General features: G+C 40.5%; 1 protein-coding gene across 1 annotated transcript; it reads left to right on the top strand.

Annotated features, from left to right (window-relative positions):
* The first annotated feature begins 222 nt into the window (after window positions 1-222).
* LOC138147569 (von Willebrand factor A domain-containing protein 5A-like) lies at window positions 223-17772 on the top strand. Its single transcript, XM_069070099.1, has 9 exons — window positions 223-338; window positions 1000-1164; window positions 1679-1779; window positions 1995-2221; window positions 5118-5204; window positions 6244-6330; window positions 15013-15149; window positions 15521-15647; window positions 16479-17772. Exons 1-9 carry the CDS (start codon window positions 297-299, stop codon window positions 16556-16558), a joined length of 1053 nt encoding a protein of 350 aa, XP_068926200.1. The 5' UTR covers window positions 223-296; the 3' UTR covers window positions 16559-17772.
* Window positions 17773-19240: the final 1468 nt, after the last annotated feature.

Here is a 19240-nt window from a genome sequence, read left to right on the forward strand (position 1 = left end):
TTTCTCCATCTGGAATATGAGAGGTTTGGCCAGACAGCCTCAGAGGCTTCTTCCTGCTCTCCATCTATGATTCTGTGATGATGATCTGTAGATGGCTGGGTATCTGATCTCCAAGGAGCTCTCCACCCCCTAAGGCATTTGTCCTCTAATTCCCCAGTGAAGTAGGTGTCAGGAACCCTTTCCTAAGACTTCCTCTGGCCAGCCTGCTGCCTTTTCATTACAGGTGTTTCTCTTTTGGAATTGGAGAAGGGGCTTCCACCAGCCTTATTAAAGGCATTGCTCGGGCAGCTGGGGGCATGGCAGAATTCATCACGGGCAGGGACAGAATGCAGCCCAAGGTGACATGGTTTCCTTTTTTGCAAAAGCATCTGTTCCACATTGAGTGACGAGCTAACTGAGCAGGGAAACGTCCTTGTCCCTGTGTCCCATGCCCTAGTGTATTTTTTTGTTGAATTGCTTGGGAAATGTGCCTTGTGGGTGAAAAGGAGCCTTTTCCTTTCTGGATCTTGGGCCATTACAGCTGTACATATGAGAGCTGTTGTGTGTATGGAGATGGAGTGACCTCAGTGTGTGTTGAAAAGGATCCAGGATATTCCCTGGAAAAGTGTCTGGTCATGAGAGACAGATGCATTAGGGAGATGGACATCAAGTGGATGAAAGGTATAAAGGCTGGAGCTGGCCTCACAGACCAGCACTTTCTCTATTTCCCTGGAGGTTCTGGCTCTACAACTTGGACTTACCTTTGTTGTCAAATATAAAATCCCACTACTCCAATTTTTCTGTAAATTACAAAAGAATTAGGGAACCCATCGCTGTAACATATGTTCAAAGTTTTAGAAGAGGGTTGAAGCCTTGGTTTCTCACATGACCAAGGAGGAGGGAATATCTTCTCAGATCTTATTTATCCTTTCCCATCAAGTCCCCTCCCTTCCTGTAAACCCTTATTTTCTCGAGGTCCCTTTCAGTGCAAGCTCTGCAGCTTCCATTGTGTCCCCCCAGGCCCTGCGGTCCCTGAAGCGGGCCCTGCAGCCAGTGGTACAGGACGTCTCCCTGACCTGGACTCTGCCCCCTGGGCTGGAAGCTACCTTGCTCTCTCCAGCCCCTACTGCCATCTTCTGGGGTCAGAGGTTAATCGTCTATGCCCAGCTGAAAGGGACAAATGCAGTAAGTACCCATTCCTACTTTTGGGTCCCGTGGCTGTGGTAGCCAATGTCCTGTCTCTGCTTTGGGCTTTTCCTTTTCTGTCAGTGGGTAGGTATGTGGGCTTATTTAGAGGATGGCCCATAGAAGGGAGGAACTGGTGCTCTAATTCCCTTTCCCTTCTGGTATATCTGGACCTTGACAATGTTTTGTTTTGTTTTGTTTTTTTGTTTTGTTTTGTTTTTTCTTGAACATGACTCCATTCTGATCTAGGGTGGTATGTGGAAGAATCATGGCACTGGGGTCCATGGACCTGGGTTCAAATCTCACCTCAGATGCTCATGACTTATGATCAGGGACAAGTCACTGAGCTGCTGTGGACCTCTGTTCCCAGCTACATAAAATGTAGGGGTGAGGGTGCATGTCCTCTGAAATCACTGCAACCTCTAGAGCTATGGTCTCATGCTTGTGATTTAGGCCTTAAGGCTCCCCTTATTGGTCTGTCTACTCCCTGAACTCTCTGCTTATCCTCTTCTAGTCCAAAGAGGCAGCAGGTGAGGTCTGTCTTCACTACAAGCTCCAAGGTGGTGACTTTAGGAACACAGTGCCATTTTGCCTGGATCCCAAAGCAGATGACAAGTAAGAACCCTTGGTGATTCCTCCCTCCCTTTTTGTCTGCTTTTTTGTTGTTGAGGCTTCTCTTCCCCCCTTACTCATTAGTCTCTCTCCTGTGGATCAGATGTCTATTCTTTTTATTCCTCACTTGCTTTTCCTGGTTATTGGGAATCCTTTGGAATTGGGGTTAGGACTGCCTTCCTTGGTCCCCAAAGGTAGCACAGATTTTCTTGTTCCAGACTTACCATTCACCGCCTGGCTGCCAAGTCCTTGATCCAGAGCCTTGATGAAAACTTTCAGGATGCTGCAGAAGGGAAGAAAAAAGTGGTGGATGTTAGCCTTCAGTCGGGAGTTGTGTCCTCTCATACTGCCTACATTGCTATCAATAAGGAGCTCAATGAGCCCATTCAGGGACCCCTAACTCGGAGGGACATTCCATTGATTTTTGGTCCTCTCAGCAGCTCAGGTTTGTAACTCTATGTAGGAAGTGCAGGTAAGGTGGATCTGAACCCCTTTTCCTATATTCTAGAGATAAAGAGACCCTATTGGTTTTTTTTTGGAACACCAGTATTTTTTCTTTGTTTTCCTTTATATTTCTGAAAATCATGGCTGGAATTTTCAGATGCTTCACTGAAGTAGCTTTCCTGTTGCATTGGGAGGGGAAGAAGTATCTCTTGGGGGGATGGAAAATCATAGAGAAGAAAGAAATAAAGGGGAGGGGGAAGAAGTATATAAGAAGCAGAAATGTTACAGGGTGAGAAAGTTGTAATTGCTAAAATTTTAGCCATTTTATTCCTGTATCCCTTAAATTACAGTTGTGTAGCTGGGTATTACCTAATAAGCAGATATTGGAGACACACTCAACAGCTACTATAGGAGACTACTTTGACAGTTACAGAGACAGTTGCCCTTGGGGGAGGATCTTAGAGAGAGAGAGAGAGAGAGAGTAAGGCAGGGGTCATACACCTTGAAGCATAATCTTGCTTTCTCTAGACTTCCTGCCTGACCCAGAGATACTGAGTTTCTTCTGATTTTAATTCCTCTCCTGCTGGTTTTCAAATGGTTTGACATTTCCTTGTCTTTCATATTCATGTGCAGCATGTTTCACATTTGACACCATAGAAGATGAGTTTCTTGACTACCAAGATGATGTCTATTTCTGTGACAAAGACCCTTTGATGCTGAATCCTAAAAGTCAGATTCAATTTTTTTCTTTTATGTTCTATTTTTGCCTATTCTACATATAAGATTTTCCAAAAGTGCCTGCTTTCTCTTCACAAAAGGGAAGACTGTCATGTGTGCTAATTCATAAAAGCCTTCTTTTCAAATGACATCACCCCCAGGTGTAACCCAAGCACCACATTCAGAGAGCATTCCAATGCTAGAAGTGAGAGGGACTCGACTCTGCTTTGGGTCATTACCCCTATGTGTGTTGCAAACCTCTTGTTCCAAATGATTATTGTTTTGAGGCTTGACCTCTGAAAAGTATTAGACAAGGGAAAAAAAAGTTGATTTATTTCATGTTGCCATTGTGGTCTTTGCTTGGCTGTCTTGTTCCCTGGTTACTTGTATCATTTCTTCACAAAGATGTACTCTTCTTCCTGGTGCCTAAGCATCAGCTCTTTCTTCTCTCTTCTCTGCTCCAATCTTCACCAGACTTTATGACTCCCAGTAAAAGGAGAGTAATCTTGTTTATGCAGGTTGGTACCAAACAGCCCCATCCTTTCCTAGGATCTGCTGTCACAGATGTGTCTGGAGCTCTCCTTACTATGTGATCAGTGAGGTTATAAGGAGTCACTGGAGTTTATCAAGAAGGGGAGTCACATGGTTAGGTCTACATTTTAGGAAAGTCCATTTTGCAGCTGTCTGGAGGGTGGATTGGAGTGGAGAGAGACTTAAGGCAGAGAGGCCAGTGAGCAGGCAATGCAATAATCCCAGGGGGCAGTGAATTAGGTTGATGACAGTGTAGCTGGATATAAAGGGAAGAGAGTGCTGTGGGAGGTTAATGGGATCAGATCTGGCAACTGATCTGGCTGTATGGGGTGAATGAGAGGAATTGAGGATGATTTCAAGGTCGTAAATCTGTTCACTGAAAGAATGACTGTACCCTGAGGAGAAATAACCTATGAAGAAGGATGGATTAGGGGAGGAAGAGAATGAGTTCATTTTTGGACATATTGACTTTGAGATGCCTACAGGATATTGAATTAATAGTGTCCAATAGGGATTTGGTTATGTGAGGTTACAACTCTAGGAGAGAGATGAAGGCTAGAAATATAGATCTGTGCATGGTCTGCATGGAGATAATTAAAGCTATAGGGACTATGTCTCCTACTGAGTATAAAGAGAAAATAAAATCCTCCAGCAGAACCTTTGAGTTTAACCCCATTTAGGGGTTGTGTATGAATGATGGTCCAGGAAGGGAGACTGGGAAGGTTTGGCTAGGTGGAGAACAGTGTCACAATAGTGGTTAAAATTACAGCTCTTTTATTCTTGTATCCTTTAAGCTACAATTATATAGGTGGGTGCAAAATATTCTGTAAATTGTTATTACCTACCAAGAAAATATTGGGGACACACTGAACACCTGCTATCGGGGACCACTTTGACACTTACAGAGACAGAAGTTCCTCGGGGAGGCTGTATCAGCAATGCCATATTCACAATGCCTATGGAGATTACAAATATGCTGATATAATTATCCATCACAAAATACATCATGCTTGCCATATGGGGGAATAAACTAGAAAATTTATTAAGATACCAAAAGACTGAGTCCCAAAACCAGAAAGTGAAAGCCATCAGAGTAGTTTTGACATTGGCACAGGTAGATAAAGTAGAAAGCACCCACATTTTCAAGCCTTTAAAACAGAACAGGCTACCTCAGGCAAAGGTCCTCTCCCCACTCACAGCAACCACCCAGCATCCGGGAAGCATGCTCCCAGCAGCTCCTGCCCCCTGGCAGTCCTCAGCAGGAGTCCTTAGCAGAAATTCTGGCTGACTCAAAAAGGGCTTTGCGCTGCCGCTGCCTCTGCTGCTGCTGCTGCCGCCGTCACCACCACCGCCAGCCACGGCAGGAACTCTAGTTTGGCTTCCGCTTCCTCTTGCTCTGCCCCTTCCTGCTACGTCAGCAAGTCCAATGGGGCATGGAAGATCTTTAAATCCCATAACCCTTACAGAGGCTCACATCCAGGGGGCCGCATACCTTGAAGAATAGTCTTCCTTCCTCTGGATTTCCTGCCTGACCCTGGGGTACTGAGGCTGTTCTGATCTTAACTTCTGTCCTGCTGGGTTTCAGGGATTTTTGTAACTCTTTGTCCCATTCCATTTTCATATGCTGTATCTGATATCCAATGCTTTAGCATTGTGTGCGTGTTTATGTGACCCTGATGACGGGGATGATGGCGATTTTGGGGAATCAGAATATTCCAATGTGCCATTTGCCAGTGGTAAGAATACATTTTTTTCTTTTATTTTGTATTTTAGCCTATTCCACCTGTAGGATTTTTCAAAAGTGCCTGCTCCTTCTTCACACACACACACAAAAAAAGACTTCCATGTTCGCTAATTCAGGCAAGCCTTCTTTTATGGCATCACCCCAAGGTAGCCCAAGGAGAGAACAGTTTGAGTTTAGTAATAAGATTGGAAAGCAAGAAAGATGTTGAAAGGTAAGATAATCGAGGAAGTAGAGGCTGCAATTGCAAATTGCCTTTCTGTTCATATTACCTGGCAATCATCTGGAAATCCCAGTCTTGGTTTCAATCTTAATCTGTTCTTCACTTCCCCTCTCTACTTTTTCTTCCTGCATCCTACACATAGCACTGATTTAAAAACAAAACAAAACAAAACAAAACAACTGTGGTCCTAAGGTCTTTAGTTTCTTGCTTAGTTCTTTATGATTGTCAGGAATGTCTTCTGGGTTTATTCTGGTGATGTTCTTTGCCTCCATTGGATTAGTAGGAGTGGATAGTGGTTTCCAGGTGAGATGATCTCAGGAGGTTCCCCTGTCATGTACCTGAATAGATTTATGTCTCAGAAAGACAGAAAAGCTTTCTATTGCTATGGAGAAATGGGTTTAGGGGACAAAACCAGAAGCCATATTTAGAAGTTGGAAACCCACAAATGAAAGTTTTACACACACACACACACACACACACACACACACACACACACATATAAAGTACCTTATAATCTAGAGCTATGCAAAAGGAGGAGGGGTTGCCTTGAGGTAGTGGGTACCCCTTCACAGGATGTTTTTAAATAAAGGCTGCAGGGATCGTGTTATGGGGATTCCTAGGGGGTTATTGGAAACAGAGTACGCCAGGGGACACATACCTTGAAAAATAGTCTTCCTCTGGATTTCCTGTCTGACCCTAGGGTACTGAGGCTGTTCTGATCTTAACTCTTGTTCTGCTGGGTTTCAGGTATTTTTGTAACTCTTTGTCCCATTCTATTTTCATATGTTGTATCCGATATCCAATACTTTAGAATCATGTGCGCCTTTATGTGAGCTTGATGACGGGGATGATGGCGATTTTGGGGAATCAGACTATTCCACAATGATATCTGCCAGAGGTAAGAATACATTTTTTCTTTTATTTTGTATTTTGGCCTATTCCATCCATAGGATTTTTCAAAAGTTCCTGCTCCTTCCCCCCCAAAAAAAGACTTCCATGTTTGCTAATTCAGGCAAGCCTTCTTTTATGGCATCACCCCAAGGTTGCCCAAGGAGAGAACAGTTTGAGTTTAGTAATAAGATTGGAAAGCAAGAAAGATGTTGAAAGGTAAGATAATCAAGGAAGTAGAGGCTGCAATTGCAAATTGCCTTTCTGTTCATATTACCTGGCAATCATCTGGAAATCCCAGTCTTGGTTTCAATCTTAATCTGTTCTTCACTTCCCCTCTGTAATGGGAATGTAAATTTAAAGATCTTCCCTGCCCCTAGGCTAAAGTGCACCTGGAGCCTGGGGTGGGAGGCTTGTTTTTCAGTAGATACTTCTTGATTGGCCAGTGGGTCAATAAGTTTGTTACATTCTCTGAGCCAGGAGAAGGCTATATAAGCCCTGATGTGTAGCTTTGTTTTGGGGCTCACTTTGAGAAGTGTTCTGCGATTTGATCAGATAAGACTCTGGGAAACCATTGTTGAGAGCCCCCCCGGCCTTGAAAAACCCAGATGTTGAATTGGTATGGATGTAATGGTTGGACAGTTTGGAAACTGTCTACTTGATCTGTTTCTCTGTCTTGATAATTCTGTCTGTATACTCTGAAGTGCGGGGTGCTGACCTTTTTCCCCTGAACTAGGTAAACGATATATGTTTGACTGATCAAAGTAAGATTGTTAACCCATTTTGAGTTGCTTTCCTTTATCAAAGCAGATCCAAGAACCTGTGTTGGCAGCAAACCCTGGGGACGCTTGGGGTGCTTGCCACTACACCCTCTCTCCTTTTTCCTCCTGCATCCTACACATAGCGCTGATTTAAAAACAAAACAAAACATAATTGTGGTCCTAAGGTCTTTAGTTTCTTGTTTAGTTCTTTATGATCATCAGGAATATCTTCTGGGTTTATTCTGGTTATGTTCTTTGCCTCCATTCGATTAGTAGGAGTGGATAGTGGTTTTCAGGTGACGTGATCTCAGGAGGTTGCCCTGTCATGTACTTGAATAGATTTATGTCTCAGAAAGACAGAAAAGCTTTCTATTGTTATGGAGAAATGGGTTTAGGGGACAAAACCAGAAGCCATATTTAGAAGTTGGAAAGCCACAAATGAAAGTTTTATATATATGTATGTATGTATGTATGTATGTATGTATGTATATAAAGTACCTTATAATCTAGAGCTATGCAAAAGGAGGAGGGGTTGCCTTGAGGTAGTGGGTACCCCTTCACAGGAAGTTTTTAAATAAAGGCTGCAGGGATTGTGTTGTGGGGATTCCTATGGGGTTATTTGGAATTTGACTAGAGGACTACTGTGCTTCCTCAAAATGCTGATAGTGTGTGATTCTCTGAAAGGTTGGGTCAATCAGGAAGTCATCAGCCATTCATTTTTGCCTCATTTTTTCTATTTAACAAATGATCTTCTGGTGAATCTACTTCATCATTCTTCTTTGTTTATTTTATTTTTTTTAGAGGGAGGCTAGGCAAGGCAAATGGGGTTAAGTGACCTCCCCAAGGTCACACAGCTAGTAAGTGTGTCAAGTTTCTGATGCTGGATTTGAACTCAGGTCCTCCTGACTCTAGGACCAGTGCTCTATTCACTGCACCACCTAGCTGGCCCCATCATTCTTTTGAAGGCCAAACACATTTACTTTACTGAAAGAACTAAGCTCCTAAAATCACCTCCATGGGAAGCCCATCAGACTTATTCCATAGTTCCATATGTTCTGCCTCTTGAATTCTTTCTCTACATTGAATTTGCCAACTTGTTAATATGTGAGGACTCCCCTGTTCTCCTTAAGATACTCTCAGTGCCCTGAAACATGAAGTTCTTTTTACCTTTAAAAATTCATGCTTTAGTAAAACATTGAAACATATTGCTAGCAGTCAAAATCAAGGTCAGTTGCCTATAATAGGAAGACTCCACTCTCTTTTCTGGAAAATGAGGGGGGAAATATTTTCAATCTCTGAGGGTTCTTCCATTCTTTTCTTGTTTAAAAAAAATTATTGGGATAAATTGCTTTTATATTCCTTCTGTTTCTGAATTTTTCTGTTCCTCCATCTTTTGTATTGTAACAAAATATAGCCAATCAATGCATTAGATGTGCCTGACCGTATATGCATTATTCTAAATCCAGAATTCCTCCAGTTTTGCAAAGAAAGGAACCTCCATTCTTTCTGAGAATAATTCATTCTCCACGATCAGCTGGATAGTTAAGAGGCATTCCACCAGAATTTCTTTTCCTTCCTTCCTTCCTTCCTTCCTTCCTTCCTTCCTTCCTTCCTTCCTTCCTTCCTTCCTTCCTTCCTTCCTTCCTTCCTTCCTTCCTCCCTCCCTCCCTCCCTCCCTCCCTCCCTCTTTCTTTCTTTCTTTCTTTCTTTCTTTCTTTCTTTCTTTCTTTCTTTCTTTCTTTCTTTCTTTCTTTCTAGTTCTTTTAATAAGTTACTATTTTAAAAATAGAGATTGATAGATAGGAACAATAAAAAAGACAAGAAGGTGCAAAAATAAAGCGATTTGAGATTTTGTCAATATTTATGTCAACAGTTGCTTTGTATAGGCTTAAAATTAAATTCATATCCTGTTTTCTTTCAATTAATACTTCAAACAAAAGACACATTTGGAGGAGAATCATAAATGTTAATTTTTGGGCACATGTAACCCACTATAATTTGTAGTCATTTACACTCATTAAATTTGTAGTCACTAATATGGTTTTCTTTTTTTTTTAAAGATATACTGACATTGATTATGTGAAAAATATTTATTTTCACATAACTGAATTCTGAAGCAGTATAAAATGGTTAACATTGAAGAGCAGTTTCAATAAACTTATTTGGTAAGAAATATTCTTAAAGATGAATTACTTCATGAAACTTCAATCTTGGTATATATTCCTGGCTTTTCAAAGCTTTTTCCTTAAATTTTTACTTTCCAGTTGCAATTTGTCAATACATCTGGTTAACCAAAGGAGAAGACAAGACTTAGGGGTAGGAATTTGCCAGTCAGAAATCAGCCAAAGCCAAGACAGGATACACAGACATCATTAGATATACTTACTGAGATTACAGTATAGGATGATCCTATTCTTAAAGGTATGTTTCTGATCCAAATGTTAATCTAGAACTTCTGTCATTTAGTTCATGAATATCCATTATGTGAAACTGGCAATTATGTAAAGATAAATGGTATATTTTCATAGATTACTGAAAAATTCCTCTTCCATTTATGCTCCTCTACCATTACTATTAGTTGTTTTCATGATCAAGCCTTTACATTATTCTTGGGAAGATATTTCCCTAGTTATTTCTTTTTTTTAAAATCATATTTTGTTTTTCTTCCAATTACATGTAAGAATAATTTTAATCATTTTCAAAAATGTTTTTGAGTTCCCAAATTTTTTTCCACCAAATGCCTTATTAACTTCTGATTTATTGCATCATTCATTTCCGCCAGATTTTGAGTTACAAATTTTCTCCCCATTTTTCCCCTACCCACCACCCCAAAATAGCAGTCCCACAGAATATCCCCTCCTCCAATCTTTTCTCTTCCATATTTTCTCCCATACTCCTTTTGACTTTTCCAGTGGATCTCTATGCCCCAATGCCTGTATATCTTATTTCCCAATTACATGTAAAATAGTATTAATAATAGTATATATCTATATTTGAGTATTTGATTTTAAAACTTTGAATTCCAGATTCATTCCCTTCCTCCCTCGTCTCCCACCCTTACTGGGAAGATAAGCAGTTCAGTATAGGTTGTACATGTGTGGCTAATGCAAAACAATAACATAGTAGATATATTGTAAAAGACTGACTATATTCCCTCCCTCCTATCCCACCTCCCACTTGTTCTATTCTCTACTTTAATCCCTTCCCTTTTTAAAAGTGGGTACTCCAAACTTCCCTCCCCCCCCAGCCTGCCCTCCCTTCCATCATCCCCCCTCTCATCCCCTTTCCCCCCTACTATCCTGGAGGGTGAGATACCCTATTTAGTGTGTATTTCATTCCCTCCTCAAGCCAAATTCAATGGGGATAAGGTTGACCCATTCCCTTTTGCCTTCCTGTTCTTCCCTTCCATTGTAACCATTTTCCCTTGCCTCTTCTGTGTGAGATAGTTTACCCCATTCTGTCTCTCCCCATCTCCTCTCATTATATTCCTCTCTCACCTCTTAATTTCACTTTTTAAGTATCATCCCTTCCTGTTAAATTAGTCCTGTGCCCTCTATCTATGTATCCCTGTAAACATATATACACACATTCACATATGTATTCATATGCCCCTATACCCTCATATGTATGTCTATTAGAAATATATATGTCTATATTTCTAATCCCTTCAACTACTGAGAAAAGTTTCATAAGTTACAATTATCATTTTTCCATGTAGGAATGTTAATAGTTCAACTCTGATAAGTTCCTTTTGATTTCTTTTCCCTGTTTACCTTCTCATGCTTCTCTTGCTTCTTATATCTGAATGTCAAATTTTCTATTCAACTCTGGTTTTTTCAGCAAGAATGCTTGAAAGTCCTCTATTCCACTGAATGACCATATTTTCCCCTGAAACATGATACTCAGTTTTGCTGGGTAGGTGACTCTTGGTTTTAATCCCAGCTCCTTTGACCTCCGGAATATCATATTCCAAGCCTTTTTTTTTCATTTGTTTGGATCTGACTTTATTGATGTGAAAAGTGTTTTGTAATTTTGTTCATGTAGTTCCTGGATTTGTCTTGTCATGTAGACCCCAAAGTATTTCATATTGCCTAGTTTCAATGACATGTAATACATAGAATTTAACATTCATTTTTAAAATTTTGATTTCCAAATTCTCTCCTTTCTTCCACGTTTTCTTTGAGAAGCAAACAGTTTGATTTAGGTATACATTGTTTATTTTCAATGGAATTTCTTTTTCTATATTTCTTGCTGCTGAACTTTGTTGGTAACATATAGAAATGTTAATGCTGTGTGTGGGCTTATTTTGTATCCTGCCACTCCATTAAAGTTAATTATTTCAGCTAGTTTTTTAGTTTATTCTCTTAAATATATAATTATATCGGCAAAAAGTAATTGTTTTATATCCTCATTGCCTATTTTAATTCTTATAATTTCTTTTTCTTATCTTATTGCTATAACTAATATAGTACAGTATTAAATAATAAATGAAGATAACGATAGTAGATTTTTGCCATTTTTATTGTATCCTTTGATTCTAATATATTCAGGCAGTTTTTCTTGATAATCTCTTGAAATATGTTGTTCAAGGATTTTTTTTTTGAACATAGTATTCTTGTAGTTCAATAATTCTTAAATTATCACTCCCAGATATCTAGGTAATTTTTTTCCAATGGCAAATTTCACATTTTGTATTTTTTGTTCTTTTATTATGTTTTATCATATCCTTGTGTCTCAAGGAATCTTTTGCTGCCTCATTCCCAATTCTGATTTTTAAGGAATTATTTTCTTCAGTGAGTTTTTTACCTTTTTTTTCCCATTTGGCCAATTTCATTTTTAAAGGAATTTTTTAAAATGGATTTTTGTATGTATTTTTTCTTTTTTGTTTAACAGAGATATTGTTGTCAGAGCAGCGGTGGCCACTTTGTGAGACCTTCTGAATATTAATACTACTAGTTCCTCCATTTGCTACCCCTACTACCCGCTAATGCAGGCACTTCTCCATCCACTTAACACCATGAGACTCTCCTTCCCATGAATATTGATCCCTCATCAGCACTATGAGAACGCTTTTTGTGAATCCCATATTCCTTGTTCCTGTTATGCTTTAAGCTGCCTCCCTGCTTAGTAGTTTTTTCATGATTCTCTTGCACTACTCATTTCTCTTTCCAGTTTTTCTTCGACTTCTCTAATTTTCTTTTAAAATATATTTTAAATCCTGTAAAAATGAATGCTAAAAATGCATTGTCATGTAATTGGGGGAAAAAGTAAAATACATAAAATATTATCATTGGAGAAAAAAATGAATAAACATCCTTTTTAAGCTCTTCCATTAGTACATTTTTAGGGCTCAGACTAATTTATATTTTTCTTTGAAGCTTCATTGGCTTTGTGCCAGAACTTTAATTTATTGTAATAAAAATGATCCATTTTGCATTTCATAATGTTCTCTGTCTCTGTTTTGTCCTAAGTTCTTCTGTTCTCCATAGATCTGACAGGTAAACTATTCCTTACTCTCCTAATTTCCTTCTGCTATCAAAACTGTGTACCCATTTTGACTTTATCTTGGTATACCCTGTACAATGTTGGTCTATGCTTGGTTTCTGCCATCCCATTTTCCAGTTTTCCCAGCAGTTTTTATTAAATAGTGAATTCTTCTCCCAGAAGCAGGAGTCTTTGGGTTTGTCTAACAGGAGATTACATTGATCATTGACTACTGTGATACAGTTCTTAACCTATTCTACTCATCCAACACTGTGCCTTAGCAAGTATCAAGTAGTTTTTGATGATTGCTGCTTTATATTACAGTTTTACCTCTGGTGTGGCTGGGCCATCTTCCCTTGTATTTCTTTTCAATAATTCCCTTGATATTCTAGGCATTTTCTTCTTCCAGATGAATTTTTTTTCACAAATCAGTTATTTTATTCAGCGTTGGTAATTTAATTAGGAATGCTAGAAAGTCCTCCATTTCATTAAATAACCATTTTTACCCCTGAAGGAGCATACTCAGTTTTGCTGGTTAAGTCATTCTTGGTTGTAATTGCAACTCTTTTGCCATCCAGAATATCACATGCTAAGACTTCTCCTTTTATGTAGAAGGTACTAAAACCTATATGATGCTGATGCCTCCACAGTATTTGAATTGATTCTTTTTGTCTGTTTACCATATTTTCTCCTTGTCTTGGGAGCTTTGGAATTTGGCTGTGATATTCCTTGGAGTTTTCATTTTGGGATCTCTTTCAGGAGGTGATCAGTGTATTCTTGCCATTCCTGTTTTATCTTCTGGTTCCAATATATCAGGACAGTTTCCCCTGATAATTTCTTAAACGATGATGTCAAGGCCCCTTTTTGGATCTGGCTTTATGGCAGTCCAATAATTCTTAAATTATCTCTCTCAATTTCCAGGTTAATATTTTTTCCACTGAGAAACTGCACATTTTGTATTTTTCAAATTGTTTTAATTTTCTTTTATCATGTCTTTTTTTTGGCTTTATTTTTAGAGGGGGAGGGCAGGGCAATTGGGGTCAAGTGACTTGCCCAAGGTCCTCCATGACTAGTTAAGTGTTAAGTGTCTAAGGCCAGATTTGAACTCAGGTCCTCCAGACTCCAGTTACAGGGCTCTGTTCACTGCACCACCTAGCCTTCCCTGTTTCATCATGTGTTGATATCTCATGAAATCTTTTGCTTTCTCTTGGCCAATATTAATTATTTTTTAAGGAATTGGGGTTAAGTAACTTGCTCAAGGTTACACGGCCAGGTGTTTCTGGGTGGGTGCTAAGTGTCTGAGCCCGGGATTCAATCTCTAGGTCATCCCGACACTGGAGCCGGTGCTCTTACTGGCTGTGCTACCTGGCTGCCCCCCCAATACTAATTTTTAAGGAATGATTTTCTTCAGTCACCTTTTGTACCTTTTTTTCCCCTAGTTTGACCAATTCTGTTTTTTTAAGGAGTTATTTTCTTTGTTGAATTTTTGTATATCTTCAAAAAATTTTTGTGTTTATTTTACCATGCTGTTGACTCCTTTTTTCTTGGTCCTCTTTCACTACTCATTTCTTTTCCTATTTCCCTTCTACTTCTCTAATTTGCTTTTAAAAATCCATTTTAAATATTGTAAAAATGAATGCTAAAAATATCTTGACATATAATTGGGGAAAAAAGTAAAATACTATTTCAAAAATATTATTGTTCAGGAAAAAATGAATGAAACCCCTTTTGAAACTCTTCCATGAGTTCTTTTGGGCATCAAGATCAATTTATATTTTTCTTTGAGACTTCACATGTAATCATTTTGACACTGTTCTAAATTTGTGATTTGAATCTTCCCTGTCATCATAGTATCTTTAGATGATCAAGTTCTTTTTTTGTGCTTTTATTTTCTGTCTGTTTAATGACTGTACTTGTATGTGAGTATTGGGCTCTGCTCCTACACTGTCCCATGCCTCTTGTTCCAGGCTCTGGGGCCTTGTTATAGTCTTTCACTGGGCCTGAGGGCCTGGGTACTAGCTTGCACCTGTTGGGAGGGCCTCCCTCCTGGCTTGTACTGTGGATGGGGTCTTGCTGCTGACTGACTGGAGACGGGTTGGTCACTACTTGCCAGGAATAGAGGAGGGACTAGCTGGTGGCAGGTACTGGGACCAGGCCTTACTCTCCTTTTGATCTGTCAATCCTGGCTTGCTCTGGGTCAGGGCCTGCCAGGTGTATTTTCCTGGGGCTCAGCAAGGTCTTTGTGGAATTGTGGGAGAGTTTGCTGGCTGAGGCTTCTTAGATATAAAGCCTGTGGTTCTCAAACCTAGGGTTGCTGCAAGGAGCTCTCTCCATTTTACCCTCCTAATGTATCCTGTTTGTGTGTAGTAAGTCTTTACAGAATGACATTTTCACTTAGCTACTGTGGGGGTGTGAGTGACACTGAAGTTTACTGTTTATTCCCCCAGACACATCCCCTCCAGAGTCACCACTTCTACGGCTGATTTCCCTCCAGAAGGCAGATGGTTCCTGGGAACTGGATGAAGCTCTGGCCTCAGTTCTGGGTGTGAGTGTTCAGAGTGCATTGGCTGCATTGCCTGACCAGGTAAGGTCCTACAGAGAGGAGGGCCTGGGGTAGGCTGTGTATTAGGGGAAGTGTAAGGGAGAGGGAGCAAGGGAGAGCAATTCACCTTTGGACAGAGTGACAGGAGCCATTGCCTGTTAGGTGTTATCTGTGACTGAGAGGTTAATGGAAATATTGCCTCAGAGCTAGATAGTTCCTCATGCATAGATGCTCAGTAAACTTTTGTTCATTGAATACAGCAACAGGTGCAGAGAAATGGAAGGAGAAGTAGATAATCTGTCTGGGATCAGTCCTATCTCTGGTCCTGGATGGGCCAGGAACCATCCAAAAGGTTTTTCTGACCCTTTCTGGGTCCCCTGACCTTGGGGCCTGCGGTTCCATATGTTCTCTAGAGTAAAGATGTCCCAAGGTGGGCCACTATCTTGGCTGTGCTGTGGATGCGCAGCTGCAGTTGGGAGCAGAGAGAAGAATGGGAACTCCTGGAAAGGAAGGCTGTGGCATGGATCCAGGCTCGATCTGGTAAGGATTCTGCTGTGAGAACCTCTTTCCTCATAAATCAGCAGACTTCCTGTTCCCTTGGGATACTGTCTCCTTAACCTGTCTAGGGTGGAATATGGAGGGTATGAGGGCCTGATTCTTTTCTGTTCTACTTTCTTGGTCTTCCAACCCAGAGGAAGACTCAGAGGTAGTGAGGGACATAAGGGAGACAAGAAGAAGGAAGGAAATGCCCGTGGGTAAGGCTGGTAGGATATCAATAACTCTGCACAGAGTAGCCTTGGCTCTCTTCACTTCCTTCTGCCAGGCTGCTGGCACCCCTCCTACTTTAGTCCCATGGATGCCCTCAGGGTGAGCCTGAGACTGATCTAATAGCTATTCACTGCTCTGGTTTCAAGATCATTGTCCCTCAGAAGTGTTTGTGGGGCCAGGAAAAGTGAAAGGGGAGTTTAAGGGATGGAAAAAGAGAAAGAGCAGGAGTCTTGGTGGGGATATAGCAGTACCTTCTGTCGAGCATAGCAACTGCTTAAGGAATGTTTGGAGGTAGCAATGGTTGGCGGAGGACAGAATAGGAGTAGGGCTAGCTAGACAGTGCAGTGGATAGAGAGCTGGCCCTGGAGTCAGGAGGATTTGAGGGGAAATCTGAAATGGGAAAGCACTCCAGTATCTTTGCCAACAAAACCCTAAATGGAATCACAGAGTCAAACACTATTAACATGATACAATAATCAAAAGGGTGGAAAGAATGAATAAAGGAAAGAGGGATGAAAGGGAGTAGGATGCAGACTGGTGAGCAAAGTCACACCTCTGTTTTGTCTGGCATTTGTCCTGTTGTTCATGTTCTTGTGTTTACAGATTCCTCCCTGGGTGAATGCATTAAAGCTGCCAATGCTCTCCTGAAATCATCTGTGCATCCTGCTGTCTTTGGCCTGTGAGAGCAGAAATGGAAGTGTTTATCTCTGGCTGCTGCTCTTCACCGTCTATGCTGCTAAAACTTGTTGATGTGCCTTCCTTTCATGATTATGCTCATTCCCGATAGGGGTTGATCTGTTTCAATTCAAGTGTTTATCAAGGGCCCTACTATGTGTTGGACATGTGCTAACAACAAATGCAATGAAGACAAAAGAGATAGTCTTCTCACCCAAGCAGCTTGCATTCTACTGCAGAAAGCCCCAAGTACAGAAATTAGCAAATTTGAAAATATGCACAAAATAAAAATTTTTTTTTGGAGGAAGTGGAGAAATAGGAAGAAAAAGTAACAACTGGGAGAATCAAGAAAGGCTTGTTTCAGTTCCACAAATACTTTTATACTAGATGATTCTTTGTGGTTACCAGGTTCTGTCACTGCATAAAAATCCATGAAGTTCAGGACTGGGGAAGACAGATATTACTCTCCCTTTTTCCCTCCCCCCCTTTAGGCTATCTGAAGGTATATGAAAGGAACAGTGGTTCCCTCCTATTTTATAAATGAGTAAATAGAAGGAGGGAGGTCCTAGTTTGAAGTGTCTTAGTCTATGTGTAGGATGTGTAGGTAGGGATTTCACTTTTGAGGAATGAATATTTATATAATAGTAGAACATGTATCTCCCATGACATGTTATTGCATAACAGAACTAGAATTATTTGCATTAGATGACTTAAAAAAATTCTTGTACTATTTCATTTTCCACTACCTGGACAAAACTGGTGAGCAGGTAAAGCCCCCAAACAATGGCAGCTAGGGGTGGAAAGGAGGCATTAGGTTTAACTTGGGGCATGGACTTGGGAAGAGATGCCTAAACTGCCCTGGACCCTTCTGATTCTGTCTGTGGGGCCTTTATATCCTCTACTTCTACAAGCACTGATGAGTTCCCCATGCCACCTGTGGCAGCTGTTGGAGACATAGAGACTAATTTGTGCTGGTGGAGGTGGACTCCTGTGACTATGGACTGTGGACCTTTGGCTTTTATGCTCTGTTCTCTGCTCAGCAGCAATAGCAGGAGAAAGATCTGGGATAGAAATAAGCATCTCCCTCTCTCTGAGATGAAGGAAAAGGCATGTTACCATCTTATATCCTCACTTGCTTTGTCATGGGTACTTAAGCCTTTCAGAAACCCTATTATTTGCTGCAAATATTCTACTACCAAGAATAAAATGACTTGCCTATTAACGCTGTTTGTTTTATTTGATGTTTTCTTCCACCTAGTCACATATCTTGGCCCTTATACCCTTAAACTGCTGTCCTGATTGCCTGCTTTTCCCAGTGGGCAAACTCTACCCCTTCTGCTTTTTTCCTCCATATGTGTCCAACCATCCCATCCCATAAGTAGGCCCCTATAATTCAGCCTCTGGTCCCAGTTCCCTTGGGTTGCAAATGCCTGTGGTAGGACTTCCCAAGAATGCCTAGATGAGCTTGTAACACATAGCCTTGGTCGAGGAGAAAGCAATGGAATGATTTAAGATCCTTAAAAATCTGTCCAGTCATCTGGTATTGGAAGAACATTCTCAGTCTATTTAGTGGAAGATACACAATCCTGACTCCAGCTCTTTTTTCTTTTTTCACTCTTTTTTTGCCTTTTTCATTCACTTATCAATTTATTACAGTATGGTGCAGAGTTGGGTCCCTAAGCAGTGAGGTCCAAGACCTTCCTCTCAACCAAGGATCTTGATGCTCAGGGGCTGAGTGATCTTAAGATCCTTGGGCCATCCCTGGGAAGTTCCTAATAACATGCTAATCTTCAGGAATATGTGTTTATGTAGGGGGGATCTCTCATAACTGGCTAATGGCAATGGCCAAGTCAACCACAGCCACTTTTGTCAGCAGGCCTTTTACAGGTCAGCAGCTACAGCTCATTTCAGCAGGAACTTTCTACAAGCCATCAAACATTAGTGATTGGCCAACAGTATCCTAGGGGACCAAACATGTTGTAATTTTAAAACAAAGATTACTTAGGAATGGCAGTTGTGATTCCTAGAGGTGAGGGGATATTGCAAATACAAGTTCTTAACACATGTTCATATATGTTCTTAGAACAAGCCTAGCTAATATAGCATGTTGTAAAGCCAAGCACAAGCAGCTTTCCAGAGGACTGCTGCTGTGAACAGCTTCACGCTTCTGATTACATATTATAGTGAACTCTATTTATTCAGTAATAAACTAAGACAAAACATTGACAGAAACCAAAGTACACATTCACAATGTTATAGCATAAGAAGTTATGACTAAAGTGGCCACATAGTTTTCACCAAAGTGGCTACATAGTTTCAAACAAAAGATATTCAGTGAGTCCTTGACTTAATCATACTTAAGAAGCAGGCCTCCTTAAGGGACACAAAGTACAAAGATAAATTCTCCACCCCTAGGTTACATTGTCTTTTTTTTTCTTTTTGGAGGGAGGAAGGCAGGGCAATTGGGGTTAAGTGACTTTCCCAATATCACAGGCTAGTAAGTGTTAAGTATCTGAGGCCATATTTGAACTCCTTCTGACTCCAGGGCTGGTGCTCTATTCACTGTGCCACCTAGCCACCCCTTGAAAATACTTTTAAGCAGGTTATTTCTTCATGTCTTGTGGGTCTAATTGAGTTTGGGTGGCTTTCAGATATTGATGTGAGATTTGAGATTTTGCTAAATAAATATC

This window comes from Petaurus breviceps, unplaced genomic scaffold, assembly GCF_028583685.1.
Source record: "Petaurus breviceps papuanus isolate PSGF00001 unplaced genomic scaffold, PetGlider_PUasm1.0 90804, whole genome shotgun sequence".
Classification (NCBI taxonomy): domain Eukaryota; kingdom Metazoa; phylum Chordata; class Mammalia; order Diprotodontia; family Petauridae; genus Petaurus; species Petaurus breviceps.